At 45.3% G+C, this 17,638-nt stretch overlaps 1 protein-coding gene across 1 annotated transcript in view; it reads left to right on the top strand.

Moving 5' to 3' along the window:
• Ptprn2 (protein tyrosine phosphatase receptor type N2) overlaps positions 1–17,638 on the top strand; it is a 756,234-nt gene that overhangs the window by 675,510 nt on the left and 63,086 nt on the right. Inside the window, exon 15 of the mRNA XM_052184845.1 lies at positions 14,966–15,113. Coding sequence (XP_052040805.1) covers positions 14,966–15,113 — 148 coding nt within the window. The remainder of the gene's footprint in view (positions 1–14,965; positions 15,114–17,638) is intronic.

Genomic DNA, 17,638 nt, shown 5'->3' with positions numbered 1-17,638 from the left:
GCGCTAATACAAATACGCTGTAAAGATTTGCCATGAACCTTTTTATACATCCTTGTGTGCTATAAAGAGCAAACAAAACCAGCTTCATCCAGTTTGCCCTTTGTAGTTCTCTTCTGAGTTTAGGCTTTGCCAAAGCCTGAGAAGGTAGTGTCTTTCTCCATAAAGGGTAGTATTGGTGTCTGCTAATCCATCTGCGGTCAAACTTTGATTATCCAAACAGAATGAGCGGATTTGATCGTTCTAAGAGAGGTTTGGGGGATAAGAACAGAGCGTGGGTCTGTGCAGACGACTGAGCTTTCCCTTTTTGTCTTCCTCACAATTTCTAGAATTCTCCGGGTTTTCAATGTGTAGAGATAACTACATCTTTGGTGCAGTGCAGTGGCTTAGTGGAAATTATTTATTTGACAAATGGCTATCTCAGGACTTTCAAAAAGCAGAAGTCAGTAGAAATATAAAATTGGATTAAAATTCCTTTAGACTTGTTTTTAATCAGAGTAGCTGCAGACTGGCATTAAAAGCTACCACTCTGTCAACTGTATTGTTTTTTGTTTTTTTGTTTTTTCCTTTTAAATTGTCTGTATACCAAAATTACAAGGAGAGAAACATACAAAGGATATTTGGTAAAGGCAGGCGGTCTGGGTAAATAGCGTTCCTTTCATTAGCGTATTTCCCTTATTAACTGTGTAATTAATTGTACATAGCTAAGGGAAGCCGTGGAAATTGAGTTTCGAGATGTATCAAAGCTGACTTTGGCTTCACACTTCCATACAATTTATCATTAATGAGGCCCGAGACGGAGGCCGGCAATCTATAATTATTACTTACATTTGAATGACAAGCAAAGAATTTTATCAGCAGAGCTTTAAATGAAAAGGGATTAGCAGTTAGTGTCGAAATTGTTAATCTTTTTTTATGAAAATAATTTTGGAGAATATATTTTAGTGCAGAGAGAAACTCAGGGGAAGCGTTCCCCATTAAAATGGCCATTTTCTGATACTCCATGTGAATTTGTCTACATTTGACAGCAGGGTGCAAATATTTTTGAGAGTGAATGAATATTTTATGGGGTAAAGATCTACTCATGCATTCTGGGAATGGATTATGCAATATTCCCACATACCCTGGCTAGGGTGAGTCTATAAGCCAGCCAGAGGAAAAGGCTGAGGCTGAAAAAAATTAATAGATGTGTGGATATTTTAAATGAAACGGACATTTAATTGTTTAATACCACACGTATCTCATGGCTCATTGGATTGTAGACAATGAACAGTAAATACTGCTGGCAAAGATTGTTTTGTTAGAAGCTGGAACCTATTGTCTGACCCATTGCCAAAAAGCTCCTCCATCTCCCTCTCCAGAGTGGACAAGGTAGGACTTCAGGAAGGTTTCTGAACCATGTGACCAGCATTTGACTACACTCAATCAGAAACCCAGGAGCTATCTCCTGCTCCTGGGACTGGAAGGAGCCTGGTCCTTTGTTATTCAGTGGGTATTTATTGATCACACAGACAGTGCCAGGTCCTGTGCCAGGCAGTATCCCATGAAGGAGAGATACTTATCTTATAGGAGCCCCAAAATGCCATCCATTGTTCATCTTTGTCTGTTGAATCAGGGGTGTTGACTAAAGACTACATCTGTAACCCAGTGTGGGTGGAGACTTGTGTGAGAGAGAAAAAAAGTGGTGTTAAGCTTTCCAAAGCTCAGGAGGCCTGTAGTGGCCAGTCCCCCAGGTAAATCCACACGTGTTAGACTTACTGCTCAAGAGGTGAATTGGCCAGCTAGTTTGTTGCAGATCTGGAGTTCTGCAGGGTTCTTTATGAAGTTCTGTGTGACCTCACAGTTAGGCGCCCAGAGAGCATGATAGGTGGGACTTTATTATGTGCATGTGTGATGTTTCCCCCACCCCACTATCCCAGTCTGAATACATCTCACTGACAGGAGCCCCTCAGCCTCCTGTGTATGAATCTTTCATAAAATATTCTATGTCCTCTGGCAGCATTACAGAGATAATTTAATGACTGGAACCCACGTAGTCTGAGCAGCAATGCAGCGTCCCCACGCTCCAGGAAGAGTCCACTTGGCAGAACTGTGACTGTTGTGGTGTGTCATGCATTGTGAGGCCTGTTGGAGTTAAGTTCTACATGTGCTTCAAGAATCACCTTACCTGTGGAAAGGCATATCCAGTGCTCCGAGTTACCGAGCCTGTTCTCACATTCAAAACCCTCGATAGAGTCACTGACTGTTAATTTTTGGTGCCACTCTGAGTTCACTTACCTTTGATGAGGTTTCCCACAGCTCAAGAGAGCTATTAACTAACATCCAAACGCTGGCCTATATAACAAAATCGTGAAGACTTTTAGAAACTAAACTTCAAGGTCATTGATCAAATTTTTTTTTATGATTTTTTTCCCTCATACTTTGACCTCATTTTATCAAGACCTTATTAGATCAAATCACAAGATCTGTTTCTTTCTGGGCTACAGTTTAAACTCGTTTCCCAACATAACGCTTGCCGAAATTTGAGGAAAGGAGGAGGGTAGGACAGTATAGAATGAGTTAAATGGACTGAGCTTTTCTAGTGCATTCTACACCAGGGTTCACAGCACACCTGCCACCTCTCTGCTCTTCTCACACAGAGCTCAGTCGGTGCAGTGGGATCCAGGAAGCAGCAGGAGTCCCAGCTTATGTAATCAGTCTGCCCTGTGCAGAAGCTCTGTCATCGGATGCCTCTGTTGTTGCAGATGCAATGGATTCCCCCTTGTTCTTAAAATCAACTTCTGGCTCCTTGCCACAGCCAAGCTTCTGAATGACCAGGCTAGCAGCTCCACTCTGCCTCTCTCTCCCTTCCAGCCATCTCCTCTCCAGAATGTTCCAAACCCTTTCTCAGTTCGGACTAGGAGCTTCGCTGTCCCCTACCCCTACAACACTCGAACTCTTAACATTTCTAAGTCCTTCCTATTTATCCCAGAGCCACTCCAAGACCATAAGTCTCCTAACTGAACCCTCACATTTTTGAGTTTGTATCTTTCTCCCTTGGTAAACACAAGGCGACATCTTATTAATTACCTTTATCTGTGTCCTGGGACTCTCCACTAAGGGAATCTACCCCTCAGATCTGCGCTTTCACAAGCTGAGGGTTGGGCCCCAGCAGAACCTGAAGTACTCAGATTCACAGGACAAGCTGATCAAACTAGCTGGATCAGAGTAACTGACAGCCAATAGGAGGGCAGAGACAGCCAGAACAACCAGCCTTAACTAGATGCAGCTCCAGGGCTACAGACCCAGCCTGCCAGACAAACCACCTTGCCCTGACTGTAAATATTAATAGTTCTGCACTCCAGGAAAAGGTGGTACAATACCCTTAATTTTCATTTCTTATTCATCATTGTATTTTACCAATGTTCATATAACCTTAATTTTTAAGGTGTTAAATAAGATAATGAGATTCATAAAACTGTTCATTTAGAAATCTTTGAACATCTTTGAGAACAACAGCCTGATTGTACAGGCAAGGATTGTCATCCTCACTAAAGCAGCACTGAACCCTATAGCCTTCACACTGAGACTCTGTGTGACCTGTGACCCCATCCTGTGGCATACCATATATCATACCAAACTAAAAAATCCCAGAATGAAACAGACTCAGTTGTATTAAGGAACAAGCCTGTCCCTGCTTTGAGTAGGGGGTAAGGACAAAGTTAATTAATTCTTTAGGCTTATTAATCAGAACACATCTAGGGAAGACTGTGCTTATTGACACGTTCCATCTTGACTTTAGCTTTAACTATAAGAAACTGTGGCTTTGTTTTTCTGTAATTCTGCACCATAAAATCCAGCGGAAGTTGGAAAACTAACAATTCTCCCTGTCTTTGGATACTGGGGACATCTTTCAGAGCTCTGCTGATCTCTGTGTGGTACCAAGGGGCAAAGCTCAGAGTCAAGTCCCTGGTCTAGCATACATAAAGTCCCCAGCTCCATCCCTGGCATCTCAGTGACAAACAATAAAGACCCAGAGTCTAGGTCAGCCCCTCAGGCCATCTGGACATCTAGAACTGTTTCATCAGTGGGACTTAAAATTCTCAGCTTCATTCTGGGTTGGGAATATCAAAATCAACATAATGGAATAGTGACAATGTATTATTAATAGTTTTATTTTCCAGTAGACTGAGTTCTATGCATTCAAGATTCAGGCAAGGTTTGCATTCTAACCCACCACTGTGCAGTTTATCCTTTCATCTTTTGTCTCTCAAAGTCAGTGAAATGTGGCTATTTCAGTTTCCACTTGAAGCGAGGAGCAGGTACACCTAGAAGCCACTCCCCAAAGTACTTGGAAAGAAGCATGTGTTTTCCTCTAGCATCATTTGAGGCCAGGGAGTTCTTAGTATAGAAAAGACTTAGGGGATGGATGAGTCAGAATCTCGTTATTTGGCCCATGCTAGCTCTAGATGACAAGGCTAGCCCCACCACACCTGGATACATGAAAAGGATTTTTAATAAAACGTAATTTAGCAGTGCCTGTGGCTTCACACTGACACACACTGAACTTGCCATTTCTTCTCTGTGCTGTTCTGTCATCTTCTCTTGCTGATAAAGCTTGTTTTCTCTTTCTCGACGGAGAGTCAACTGGGGACGTCTCTGCACAGGTTTCAGCTTTGAGGTATTTCTACTGCACCAAGGATTTATGGCATTTTATCCCTACAGTTGGATTGGTTTTGATAAGAGGAAGGAGGTACATTTCTTAGTCACATTGAAAACAGCTTCCACTGGTCCCTGGCCAGAGCCCGCCAGCTTGAGAAACAAAGCATTCAGAACATAAACTCGAAAATTAGCCTGGTTCATGCTTATCTGTAAAGCCAGCTCTTAGCCACGCAGGAGGCTTCTGCTGACCAACTTCGTCTGCTCAGCCTTTCCCCGGGTCACTAGGATAAGGGAAGCTTGGCATTTCTCTGTGGTTGCCTGGTTCTTAAAAATGTTCCACGAAAGCAATTTCTAAGCTGCAGTCGGAAGAAAATCGCTCCCCAAAGGGCTTCTGCCCCTCTCAGGTCTTCTGATCCCACTCCTCCTTCTCAGGCTTTGTATGGAGAATCCAGAGACTGGATTTCAGAATGGTGTGTCTGTTTTCATTCTCAGGACCCTGGCATGGACATACCCTCACACTCTTAGGCCTCTTGGGGTCCTGCATGGTGTAATGAGTACCTATTTACCCTCTTAAGTGCCCTGCTGATGAAGTTCTAGTCTATGACAAGACATCTCCATCCTCTCAAAAGTCAGAAGCTGCACATGGCAGTCAGGACAGGCATTCTGGGAATAAGAGGGGCGGGGGATCATCTGTACCCTTGGTGCTTCTCTGCCTCTTCATTTTTGTCATCCTTGGCTCCTGTTCCAAGTACATCCCTTCCCCTCCGTCCACTTGACTCTCTCCTTCCCTGGGTTTCCCATGTTGTTTTGAATTTCTAATTCTGAATATTTATCATGCCTGCCACATTTTATCAACAGACAGTATTTAGAAAATGCCAGCTGCAGATCTGCAGGTCACCCATCGGCAAGCTTTACCTAAGCAAGCGTGTACCACCCACTAAGTCTTTACATCCATGCACACGAGGCAAAGGCAAGAAGCCATACCTACTTTCTCCTACATCTGTTTGTATTTGTGCTGAACTTCAAATGTCTTACTTTTGGAATTCAGACACTTAACGAGAATGTTTCCCTTTAAAGCATTAATGAAGACAGCTGACAGTGTTTATTTTTAAAGGAAAAAAAAAGGTCATCAGTTTCCCCCAAATGGCATAGAAGCAGCTTACTCCTACTTTTCAAAAGCATTAGCCTCACTTGTGACTTTAAATAAAAAAAATCAAACCTCAGGTCTTGTCTCGAGGTAGGAAAATGTAAATGGATTGTATTCTTCCACAGAAGGGTCTGACTTTACTCTCAGTAAATTAAAGGGTGTTGTGGCGTAATGGGCTCCAGGGTAAAAACGGGAAGGGCTGGAAACAGCTTTCCCAGTACTAATTGCTCCAAATCAAGCACTCCGAAACCCAGCTTTTAGAAAAGGCCCAGAGGTGGGCCGATGCTTGCTTTTTTTTTTTTTTTTTTTTTTTTTTGCAGCATCACTATTCTTTGTAGCGAAGCTTCTACTTGTTCTCCCTGTGTGATCCCAGAGGCCTCGTTTAATGCTGGCATTGATGGTCTTTGTGTGTCTTGACTAGTGAAATGATACCAGGTGGTTCCTGATGGGCTTATTTCTGAATGCCCCTCTGTCCTTTTGAGTGTCTGTGTTGTAAGGAATGAATTTATTGTCATTATTCCACTTGATACTAACAACAGATCTTTTCTGGGCTTCTACCTCCCTGACCGTGAGGGCAAAGAGCCGCCAAGGTACAGTTTCTGTGACTTCTAGTGGGCCTGGCTCAGGTGGATTCCCCAGGCTCCATCCAGGTGCTACACAGGGTGCCAAGGTGGCTGTCTTGTGTGGGCTGAAGCAACACCAGGGATCCCTAGGCATGCACCTAAAAAAACTCACATGGCCTCAGAAGGCCTCCTGGCCGCTGTTCCAGCCTTTCATTATGAGTGACAGAAACTTGCTGAAAGAAAAATGCCCCAGTTCCAATGTCAAGGTTGGCTTGCTGCCTGTATTCACATGATACTTAATTGTAACAAAAGCATGGCAAATGCATCCTTAGGAAGTATCAACATGCAGGAGGATAGATGTCCTCCCTCAAAGATGGACCAGAAACCAGTGATCTTGAAGTCTTAGTGGAGGTCAGAATTAGGAAGATATTGACCTAAGACCTTCTAGACATACACCGTTCAGATCCCCAAATCTCTATCAAGAACACAGCACGTGGCTGAAAAATGAAGATGTGCCACCTAGCATTCCCTAAAAAGCCTGCACACCATGAAAACCAGCTTCCCTAACTAGCTTCTCAAACAAAGCCTCCACATTGTAAGCAGCAGCTCCTTAAGGCTGGGGGGGGGGGGGTCATACCTCCAGGGCTGGCTCCATCTCAGCCTATCTGCTTCTCCCCGTATCCTGTGCTTTCTCATTCTTCTGTATGGAACCACTAGCAGAACACCCAGGGGCTTCAGTATACTGGTTCATGTTGGCTTAAGATGCCCCAGAAACCAGGGACCTTAGTTCATCCAGTACCCAGTGCCTACTACATCAGCACAGGACATGTTAGCTCTCAAATGAATCCCTACCCTCATGGTGTGCATAGAGCAGGATGTCTGTAGTGTGCATAAGGTGAAAAGGTCCTTGAAGAAACAATGCCTGTCTGGGGTTTGAGCACAAAGGGGATTAAGACCAATAGAGTGTTTTGTTCAACCATAAAGAATAAGTAAAATCATGTAATTTGCAGGAGTGCAGATGGAACCAGAGACTGTCATGCTAGGCAAAATTAGCCAAACCCAGAAAGATCCTACAAGCATTCTCTCATATGTGGAACCCAAAAGTAGTAGAGAGACTCTAGAAAGAGGAACAATAGGAGTGGGAACAGGAGAGGGTGGTGGTAGGGTGTTTAAATAAAGAAGAACATGTTAGAGAAAAAGACTTTAGATGTAGAAGTGTTGTGGAAAAAAGCTTTCGTGGCCATTGCTGTGTCTCCAGATAAAAGGGGTGACCTTCAGTTGGGGCTACAGCAGAATGCTGGGACAAGAGCCTTGGTTTACAGATGTCTCCTGGATTGCATGAATGGAAGAGACAGAACTGAGACTTAGAGTGAGATAGTCTAAATAACTTGTCTAAATAATTTACATTGCTTTTATTTCCCCCTCAAATGCTCCTAAGTTTCAGAGGATTTGGAGGGCACCCATCATCAATACAAAATTTTAATCTGTAACAGAACCTTACAGGAATCCCAGGTGACCCTCAAACACTCTTTGCATAGTGGCTGAGGTACCAATATCCCCTGGGAAAAGGTTGGTTTTATGATAAGTGAGAGCTGAAATCATGGAGAGAGGCAAGCATGGGACAGTGCCAGGCACAGGCTTTCTTTAAGTAGACCGGTATCAGGATGGAGCCATGAGATGGGTAAGTCCCAGATCATAAGTCAAGAAGGACATGGGGTAATGGAAGCTTCCAGATCATAGGACAAGAAAGTCATGGGGTGATGGGAGATTCCAGATCATAGGACAAGAAAGTCATGGGGTGATGGGAGATTCCAGATCATAGGACAAGAAGGTCATGGGGTGATGGGAGATTCCACATCATAGGACAAGAAGGTCGTGGGGTGATGGAAGATTCCACATTATAGGTCAAGAAGGTCGTGGGGTGATGGAAGATTCCACATTATAGGTCAAGAAGGTCATGGGGTGATGGAAGATTCCACATCATAGATCAAGAAGGTCATAGGGTGATTGAAGATTCCAGATCATAGGACAAGAAGGTCATAGGGTGATTGAAGATTCCAGATCATAGGACAAGAAGGTCATGGGGTGATGGAAGATTCCACATCATAGGTCAAGAAGGTCATGGGGTGATGGAAGATTCCACATCATAGGTCAAGAAGGTCATGGGGTGATGGAAGATGCCACATCATAGGTCATGGGGAGACAACAGCAGGACTCAGAACACAGGACATAAAGGTCCAAGATCATAGGATGAGAGGGTCATAGGAGGTGATTGCAAGCTATAGGATCAGAGGACAGTGTCCTACTTCAGGTCACTTTTTCTGTGATGAAATACCATGACAAAGCAACTTAAGGAGGAATGTGTTTATTTTAGTTTACACTTTCAAATAATAGCCCATCTTCTAGGGAAGTTAGGACAGGAACTCAAACAGGGCAGGAAACTGGAGGTAGAAGCAGATGCAGAAACCATGGAGGATGCTGCTTACTGGCTTGCCCACATGGCTTGCTCAGCCTGCTGTCTTATAGAACCCAGGACTACTACAGGGATGGCACCACCAAAAATAGGCTGCACTTCCCCTATCAATCACTAATTCAGAAAATGCTTTAGTACCTGATCTTATGGAGGCATTTTCTCAATTGAGACTCCCTTCTCTGATGACTCTCTCTTTTGTCAAGTTGACATAAAACAGACAGTACTGGGTGGGGTGGGCAGGAGGCAATGGCCCACCACAGTCAGTCTGGAGATTTCAGAGCTGGTTTTTGAGCAGGACCTCTATCTCTGGATGGATTTGTTACAGCAGAAGCACAGAAAATGATCACAGGGCAGACAGTAGGAGCTGCAGTCCGGTGGGATATAAATCGACAAAACTAGCAAAGGGGAGGTTGATCAACAAACCAAGGCTAGCCTACTCTTGATGGTTTTAAAAATGAATTACACTTTACAAAACATACCACCAACACAACAGATCCACTCTCGTTTTGGAAGTGTTAGCTACCTGTAGTCACCGTGGTCTGAGAACATCATGTAGGATGTTCAATCACAGGTAAATTTTAAATGCACGCACTTCAGGGTGTTACGATGGAGTCTCCAGCCTTCCCACTCTCTCCCATTGGAACCGTGCTCTTGTCCAGGATATCCCCTTTGGATATGCTGCCCACCTGCTAGTTGCTTTCTTAATATCAAATCAACGGCCAAGGTACCATGGTGCTGTGTTCAAGTAAACATTATTCCACTTAGTAACAGCCTGAAAAGCAAGAGCAGAGCTGACAATCTGAGTTCAGAAAAAAGCTCCCACATGTGTCCTTTAAATGAAAAAGGAAAATTTCTCAACGAAAGAAATCAAGGGTAAGGGTTACTACAATCTGAGTTGTTGCTAAGTTGCTGCTGTTACTAAGACCTGAATTGTTACTAAGTTGCCACTGTTAAAACTCTTACTGGGCTTAATTTACAAAACTAGTTCATGATAGTATTATTATAAGGAATAACAGTCTATACAGAGAGCCCTGCAAGACTCAGACACCCACTGGAGTGTTGGAAAGTGTCCCCCAACCCTAGGTAAACACTCACCCTGTGAAGAAGGAAGTAGAAAGTGGGTGTGGTAACACAAAGACCTTGACCTCTAGGATCTCTTGTCCCCCTAGGGCAAGGTCAGCAGTGGGTCCTGGGACCAGAGAGAAGCTAAAAAGATTGGGGGAATTCCTAATCAGGTTTTTTAACTTCTCTAGGATCTGGTCTCAGATGCGAACAAGCAAGCCTAGTATGGGCATCTTTTTGTTTTAAGCAAGGAAAGTCTATAATGTTGTGAATCTTCAAAGTCTAAGCTGCAGCAACCAGCACCAAAGATAACCGAAGCAAACAGAAAACACAAAATTGACCAAACACACAAAACCACAGCCCTCCCAGGTGTGAGGAAGAACAGAATTCAGTTAAGATTTGTATTTCCTTTTGTTCTATCTTAATTTTCTATTCATTGTTTTGTGATATTTATGTAACCAAAGTTACAATAAAAAAAGAACACTTAGGATTAGGAGGATGATCCTGTAGGTAAATCACTTGTCACACATGCATGGGGTCCTGAGTTTGAGTCCAGCAGCCACATGAAAGCTAGCCATGATGGCATGTGCCAGAGACAAGAGGATCCCTGGACTCACTGGCCAGCCAGGCTAGCTGACTCAGCGAGCTCCAGATTCAGTGAGGAGAGGCTAAAACAACAGGGTGCATGGTGCTTAAGGAAGACTCTGGACATATAACCCTAAGCCTCCAACCCCATCCACACTCACACGTGACCATGTAGACACACCAAACCCAAAGAGTCTCCCACCACCACCCAGTCCTCACGCCTACACTCATAGGACAGCCCAGGGAGCCAGCTGCATAGCTACACAGGGAAAACTGGTCTTGACAAAAACAAAACAAGCAAACAAACAAAAAGGTTGTTTAAATGGCCATTGTAAAACACTCATAGCTGAATGCCCACTACAGAATAAGTATAAATATAGTTGGATTGCAAGTTCATTGGCCTGGCAACCAGAAGCTGCCTGGTCTTAGAGCATTGCCCAATCTAGCCTGGCTCTCACTGCTCCTCCTGCAAGAGCAGGCTACAGGACATCCTGGTTTGGTTTTATCTTCACTGATTAAAATATGTTGTTTCACTATGAAGGCTGAGCCTCCCCACAGACTTGTATCACAAACCACAAAAGAGGAAGAAAGACTCCACATTAATTCCCACAACCAAATGATGGACAGAAAACAACTTAAGGACAAGTTTGTTTTGGCTAATGGTAGGAGGAAGTATTCTATCAGGGCAGAAGAGGTAGCCAGAGTTGCATGGGTCAGTCGCTCACATCTCAGAGGACCAGAGTCTCAGAGTGAGTTTCCCTTTCTCATAGACATACCCAGGGGTATACGTCCGAGGTGACTCTACATTGAGCCAAGGTGACAGTGATGGTAAACCATCAGAGAGCCTAGAATGTGGCTGGTAGGCTTGACCATCATCACTGCATTAGTAGGAAAATGCTGAACAAGTAGACATACAGGACCATCTGGTGAGCAGCACATGCCAGGAGAGTGAAGAACTTACCCCAGGTTTATTATAAACTAGCTCATCGATAAGTGACTTAATTCTCAGGAGGAAAAGGACAGTATCATGATCTACTGCTTCCATCTGTCCTCCACCCAAGCTGATGCCCAGAGCTCAGGCTGCACTAAACTTAGAAGTTCAAATGAACTTGCTGTCACTCCACAGTGGGTCTGATTGTGCAGTTTAAAGAGCCTCTGTGGTTCATTTGAACAGGACTCAACACAGGGTACCTGGGACCAGGGTGATCTGGCCAAGGCCTGTCACAAGAGGCATTGTTTTGCCACGGAAAGAGTTTCTGCTCATAATGGGTTTCCTGAAAGTGGGTTTTCTAAAGGAAAGCTGGGGTCAGGCTCTCTGCCCAGAACCTGCTCCTGATATGAAGGAAGCAACTTCAGACTCTGAGACTGTTCACCTAAGTGGGCTACTGTTCGGTCCCTACACCATGACTGGACTCAATGACCCTGCCAGATTTCCCCAAAACAGAAGATGTCTTCCTGTCTTAAAGAATTGGTGCAAAGGGCCATCAAGATGACTTGGCAGGCCAAAGATCTTGCCATGCAAGCCTGATGACCTGAGTTCAAGTCCCAGAACTTACAGAGGAAGGAGAGGACTCCCAAAGGTCATCCTCTGACCTCTACATATACACTGTGGAATGCTTACACATGCCATACACATAATGAATAACACATAATAGACGAAACGTTTAATTGTACAAAATACACCTTTGATGTTCCTCAATGATTCTATTCATTCTGTGCATTTATTTATACATCTATACACATTTACACATATGTGTTCATATGTGTATTTTGTGTGTGGTATACATGCATGTGTGGACTTGTGAGTATGGATGCTGGAGGTGGATGTTGGGTCTCCCCCGAACCTGGAACTTGTCAGTTTTACTACACTAAGTCTGGCCAGCAAGTCCGCAGGATCTGCCTGTCTCCACCTCTTAGGAGTCAAGGTTCACACTGCCATGCCCTTTAACGTGGATGTTGGGATCAAACTCAGGCCCTTCATGCTTCCATGGCAAGCTCTTTAACAACTGAGCAATTTCCCCAGACATAGTCATGTCCAAGGAAGGTGGCTCTGGCTCCATTCTGGCCCAGTGGTTCTCTACCTTCCTAATGCTGTGACCCTTTAATACAGGTCCTCATGTTGTGGTGACCCCCAACCATAAAATTATTTCGTTGCTACTTCATGATCACAATTTTGCTATTGCTATGAATTGCTGTATATTATCTGAAATGTGATCCCCAAAGTAGTCATGCCCACAGATTGAGAACTACTGCTCTCGATGGGGCCTTTCAATTTTTCCCAGTTTCACATCTTTCTATCTCATGGGTTCTGATTCCATGCTGGAGGGACCTGAGAGCCAGCACTGTTTAGAGAAAATAGATAAATTAGTCCGTTGAAACTTAAGGTGTAGCCAGTTGCCTTTAAAGCAAGTTACTTCAGTACCCCGCTATCACCAGGCCCTGGCAAGTCTGCCCAGAGGATCTCCATGACCATTAAGAGTTTCTTTTTGGTACTCACTGGCTTCCAGGGAGGCAGGGAGGTGGCACAGCAGGGCACAGCTAACCTCTTTGGAGACCCTGGTATGCTTTTGTCAAAACTTCAAGGAACGGTTGAGTGAGCTTCCTTCCATCCCAAGTAACCAGGAACAGAAGTTCCTGCCTCTGCCTTCTACCAACCTGTCACCCAGAGTAGGTGTTAGGAGTAAGATTAACTGAGAGGACTGACTGCCCTGGGTCTTTCAACACTTGGGTGTCAGTGCATGGAAGGTGTAGGTAAGAGCAATGGGTAGAATTAGCAGGAAAGATGTGAGCCCTTGACTGACTATTGGGTGCTGGCTACTTTGTGCTAAGAGACCATGTGCATGCAAGTATGCAAGTATGTGCATGCCTTTTGTCTTATGTAGACACACTTAAAAACCTATGTATATGGTACATAGAAAATTAAAACCCCATAAATAAGACTGGAGATACAGCTCAGAGGTGGAGTACTTACCTAGTGAGGAAAGGAAAACTGAGCTTCAGTGGACAATACTCTGGATGACAGGACCACTGAGCTACAGTAAGCAACACTATGGGGGATAGGACCACTACATCCTATAGAAATCACAAGTCAGCTGGGTTTGGTTCTCCAAGCATCTTTTCTTGGAAGTCTCCCATTTCCGGAGTGAGTGGGTTTGGAAGCTGTGCAAGCCACACAGTGTCTTTATGTCAAGAATGGTCGGAGGTCATTACGTCCTCAGTCACCAGTAGCAATGTATGCTCCCTGGCAAGTACTGGGGAAACTAACCCCCAGGTCTAACTCTGCTTCCTTTGATTTATGTTTAGTTAATGCCAGACACGTTCAGATTTCAGCACAGATCTTAGTAGCTCCAGGTTAAGCAAAGTTCTAACTCTAAGAAAAAAATAACTTCTGTGTAGAGCTTCTCTTTCCCACAGAAAAACACTCTTTTCTGTGGGAAAGAGAAGCAGGCCCACAGCTGTGGGTCTGTGTTCCCTGGCTCTACACTGATCCATGAAGAGACACTGCCCCTGAAATGGCTGTCTGACAACCATGTTTCCACATGTTGGCATACGTGCTAACAGTGCATGTATCCATGTCAGTTTCTCTCTCTCTCTCTCTCTCTCTCTCTCTCTCTCTCTCTCTCTCTCTCTCTCTCTCTTTGTGTGTGTGTGTGTGTGTGTGTGTGTGTATGTACCCCTGATGGGTTGGTAGCACCATTTGAGAATACCATAGCTCTTCATTAAATAGGAATCTGTGTGCACTGAGTGGCTCCACCCCTGGGGTCTGCAGAGAAGCTATCTGTCTCTCCTGAGCCCCTTGGAAAGTAGAGAGTTCTGACTACTCAATGCAGGACCTGGTGAAGGCTATGGTTCTGGTTCAGCCTCTATCCAGAGGCTCCCCAGCAGGACCCTGGCTGGATACAAAGGGACTTGACATATAAGAGTTACTTGCAGGGATGCATCCCCGGGGTTTCTTGGTAGCTGTATACCACTATTTTCCTCTCTAACATCATTTGATGTGTGTCTTTCCCACCCTTGATTCGAGAAGTGATGTTCTCAGGGAGGTTTTCAAGCACATGCACCCCAGCTGCCCTGCTCATGAGCTTCCCATGGCTCCATGTGCGTGGCTCCCAAATACTGCTGCTGCTTGCCGCAAATACCAGTGCTCCTTGTTCCTCAGCACAGCCACCTTCTGACCTGGGCCCTGGGTCCTATGTCTGTTCCTCCCCATCCCAGGTAAATATGACACCCCTATGGCAGACCCCACATCCCAGTTGAACATGTTTTCTTTGCCCATTTTGCCTGTTAGAGAGCTACCTGTCTTCTGTAGAAGATCACCTTGCTTGAGTGCACTTCACAATTCCAGGCTCACTGCTGAAGAGTTCAGTCCCCAGGTGGAGAAAGCATACACATCTTGAGCCAAACACAAAAGCTGGGATAATTGACATACCTCATGCTTCCAGACCTGGCCTTGCCAGTCCTAGATCCCACACGCCTGACTCTGTGTGTCCTTTTCAGGCCTACATGGAAGACCATCTGAAGAACAAGAACCGACTGGAGAAGGAGTGGGAGGCACTGTGCGCCTACCAAGCAGAGCCCAACAGCTCACTTGTGGCCCAGAGAGAGGAGAATGCACCCAAGAACCGTTCCCTGGCTGTGCTGACCTGTATGTATCTAGCCTGGGTGACCGACCTAGCAGGGGGAGAGGAGTGGGGATACCTGGCTGTGATTTACTCTGCCAACCATCACAGTCTACAGAGCCCTGAGGTCTATTCCACCTCTATATGCCTGAGCCCCCAGACTTGTTTCCCCTCACAACTGCCCCAGCCCCAAAAGCCAGACTCCCTCTTTGGATCCAGTGGTAGATCCCAGAGAATACCCACTGGGAACACAGGATACAGGAGCCCTACTGGGAACTATCCCTGTGATTGTTTGCTCTAGTGTAGGAAACCTATGGGATCCTATGGGGCTGAGAACATATGGGGCTATGGGAATGGGCATGGCCATTAGTATAGAGTTAGGTATTCCAGCTCAGCTTTAACAGGGATCACTGGTGTTACTGGTACAATATTGCCACAGTCATGGATGGCTCATTCCACCTAGGTATCACTGTTGTCTTGAAGCCACTCCAATAGAGAATGACTTAAGTTTCCTATAGTGTAAAGATATACTAGGTATAGGGACTGGATGTGTACATTTTTATAGTACCTGGCTCTCTTCCACATCACTAGCCATGGGTATCCACATGACCTAGGGAAAGTTTGGATTTTGACTAGCATATGAACCTGCCCAAGGAAGGCCTCAGTAATCGAAGTCTTCTCATATAAATATGTACTTGATAAGTGCTGGTCTGCCCGGAGATGATGGATACATGTGAATAACTCAGCTACTCTTTTACCTCGAGACAAGAGGTACTTGTCCATATTTCAGAAATAATAAAATGAATTTTGCTCTCCACATTCTGAGAGCTTAGCGAAGCCATGCTGGTCTCAGGTTAGCATAAATAGAGCACAACAGAATGAAGATCCATGCTGAGAAGGCAGAAAGCACCTTGTCATTGAGCCCCCACCTGGGGCTTTGCAGCCTGAGGGCCAGGGACATCTAAAGGCTCTCATCCAAACAGCAGAATGTTATAGCATCCCCTTCAGTCAGACCTCCTTGGCTTCTCCTTAGAATAAATGCAGGAGTTGGCCTGAGTTTCAAGCTTCGTGCTAAAGTCATGCAGAGCAGTGAGCCTTTAGAATTCAGGTTACCCACCTACATGTCAACATTTACCAGAGAGAGGCTGGTATTCTACCCTTTGCTTCCAGGGAAGAGGGGTCCAAACATGTTCCCCTTAGACAGCTATGATTAGAAAGCTGTAGCTTACAGGTTTTATATTTAGAAGAAAAGCAAAAAATAAAAGCACATCCCACCAACAGTCAGGCTTTGTTGAGCACCAGCTATGTCAGAGACTGTTGGCAGGTGCTAAGATGCCTAAGTACCAAGCCGCTGTCCCTATGGGGGAGTTGGGATGGATAGGGTAAGTGGGGGCCAGAGGGCTGGGCTGCATAGAAATGGAATGAAGGCATCTGACTGTGCTTTAATATGTAGTCCTCAGAACATGCCCTCCCCAAGAGCCTGGCACAGGCAAACAGTTGGTACCACTGTGGTAGCCATGGGGAGGACGAGGGCCCTTGGGCCTCTGTGACAGACAGATGTTCATCCCTGTCTGTCCACAGTAGAGGAAGGCAGAGAGAAAAATTCTTCTGGGCATTTATTTTATTGTTACTTGGAACAAGGCCAGGAACATGACTGGTAGAACTCATGTGCCAACCCATAGGACTCTGCTACCCAGCTCTCAGTTACACCGTGTGTGAAAAGCATGAGTTTCTAGGAGGTCAGGGTCATGAGGGGACTCAGTTTCCCCAGCTATAGAAACCCTAGCCTCAAGCGTCAGAAACAAACTTTTACTCTCCAGCTCTCAGGCACCTCTTCTAATCTCTGCTCTTCCCACCCAAGTAGTGCCCTCTGGCTGTGGCTGGCTGACCTCTGTCCCAGACTCTGGGGAGCATCCCTCTTCTATCCTGCTTTGCTGTCTCTTGTGAGGATTGACCCTGCCACAGAGTCAAAGGATGCTGAGGGAAGGTTCTTCTCATGTTTCTCTGTTTATAAGAGTGTATGCCGATAGCCCACAACAGGAGCATGAGTGGCAAGAAGGGGATCCGGTCCCCAGCCCTCTACACTTCCTCTTGGGGTTCCTTTGGAGTATAGGCACAGAACAGAACTGTCTTTCACTCTGAATGTGTTACTTCATCTCCCTTCTGTGACAGTCTTGGGTTTCCCTCATATCTTACTTTCATCCAGGCTGTTAGGCCCCCAGCCTCCAGATCACCCCTGCTCCAGCCTTGTAGTCCACACTCTTATCTCTGCCTGTCATTCTTCCTAGGAGCCCACATGCTTGTCACAAGTCCCCATGTTTTTGCAACCTTGTCCCACTCCTCTGTCCTTGAAGAGCCCCACACACCCTTTCTACTGACTGCCTCTTTGCTGGAGTTGTTCTGTCAAAACCCTGCCAAGGCAGTCCAGCACTGGGGCAGTGAGGTGGCAAGGGGCATAGGAGAATCACAAGTAGGAAGCCCAGGGACAGAGTTTCCACAGCCCAGACTCTCCAATGCCATCAAATTCTCAAAGAAGCTGCACCCACACTCA

The sequence above is a fragment of the Apodemus sylvaticus genome, chromosome 6, assembly GCF_947179515.1.
Source record: "Apodemus sylvaticus chromosome 6, mApoSyl1.1, whole genome shotgun sequence".
NCBI lineage: Eukaryota > Metazoa > Chordata > Mammalia > Rodentia > Muridae > Apodemus > Apodemus sylvaticus.
Note: the sequence above shows the minus strand (reverse complement) of the source record. Positions and strands in the feature narration are given on the sequence as shown.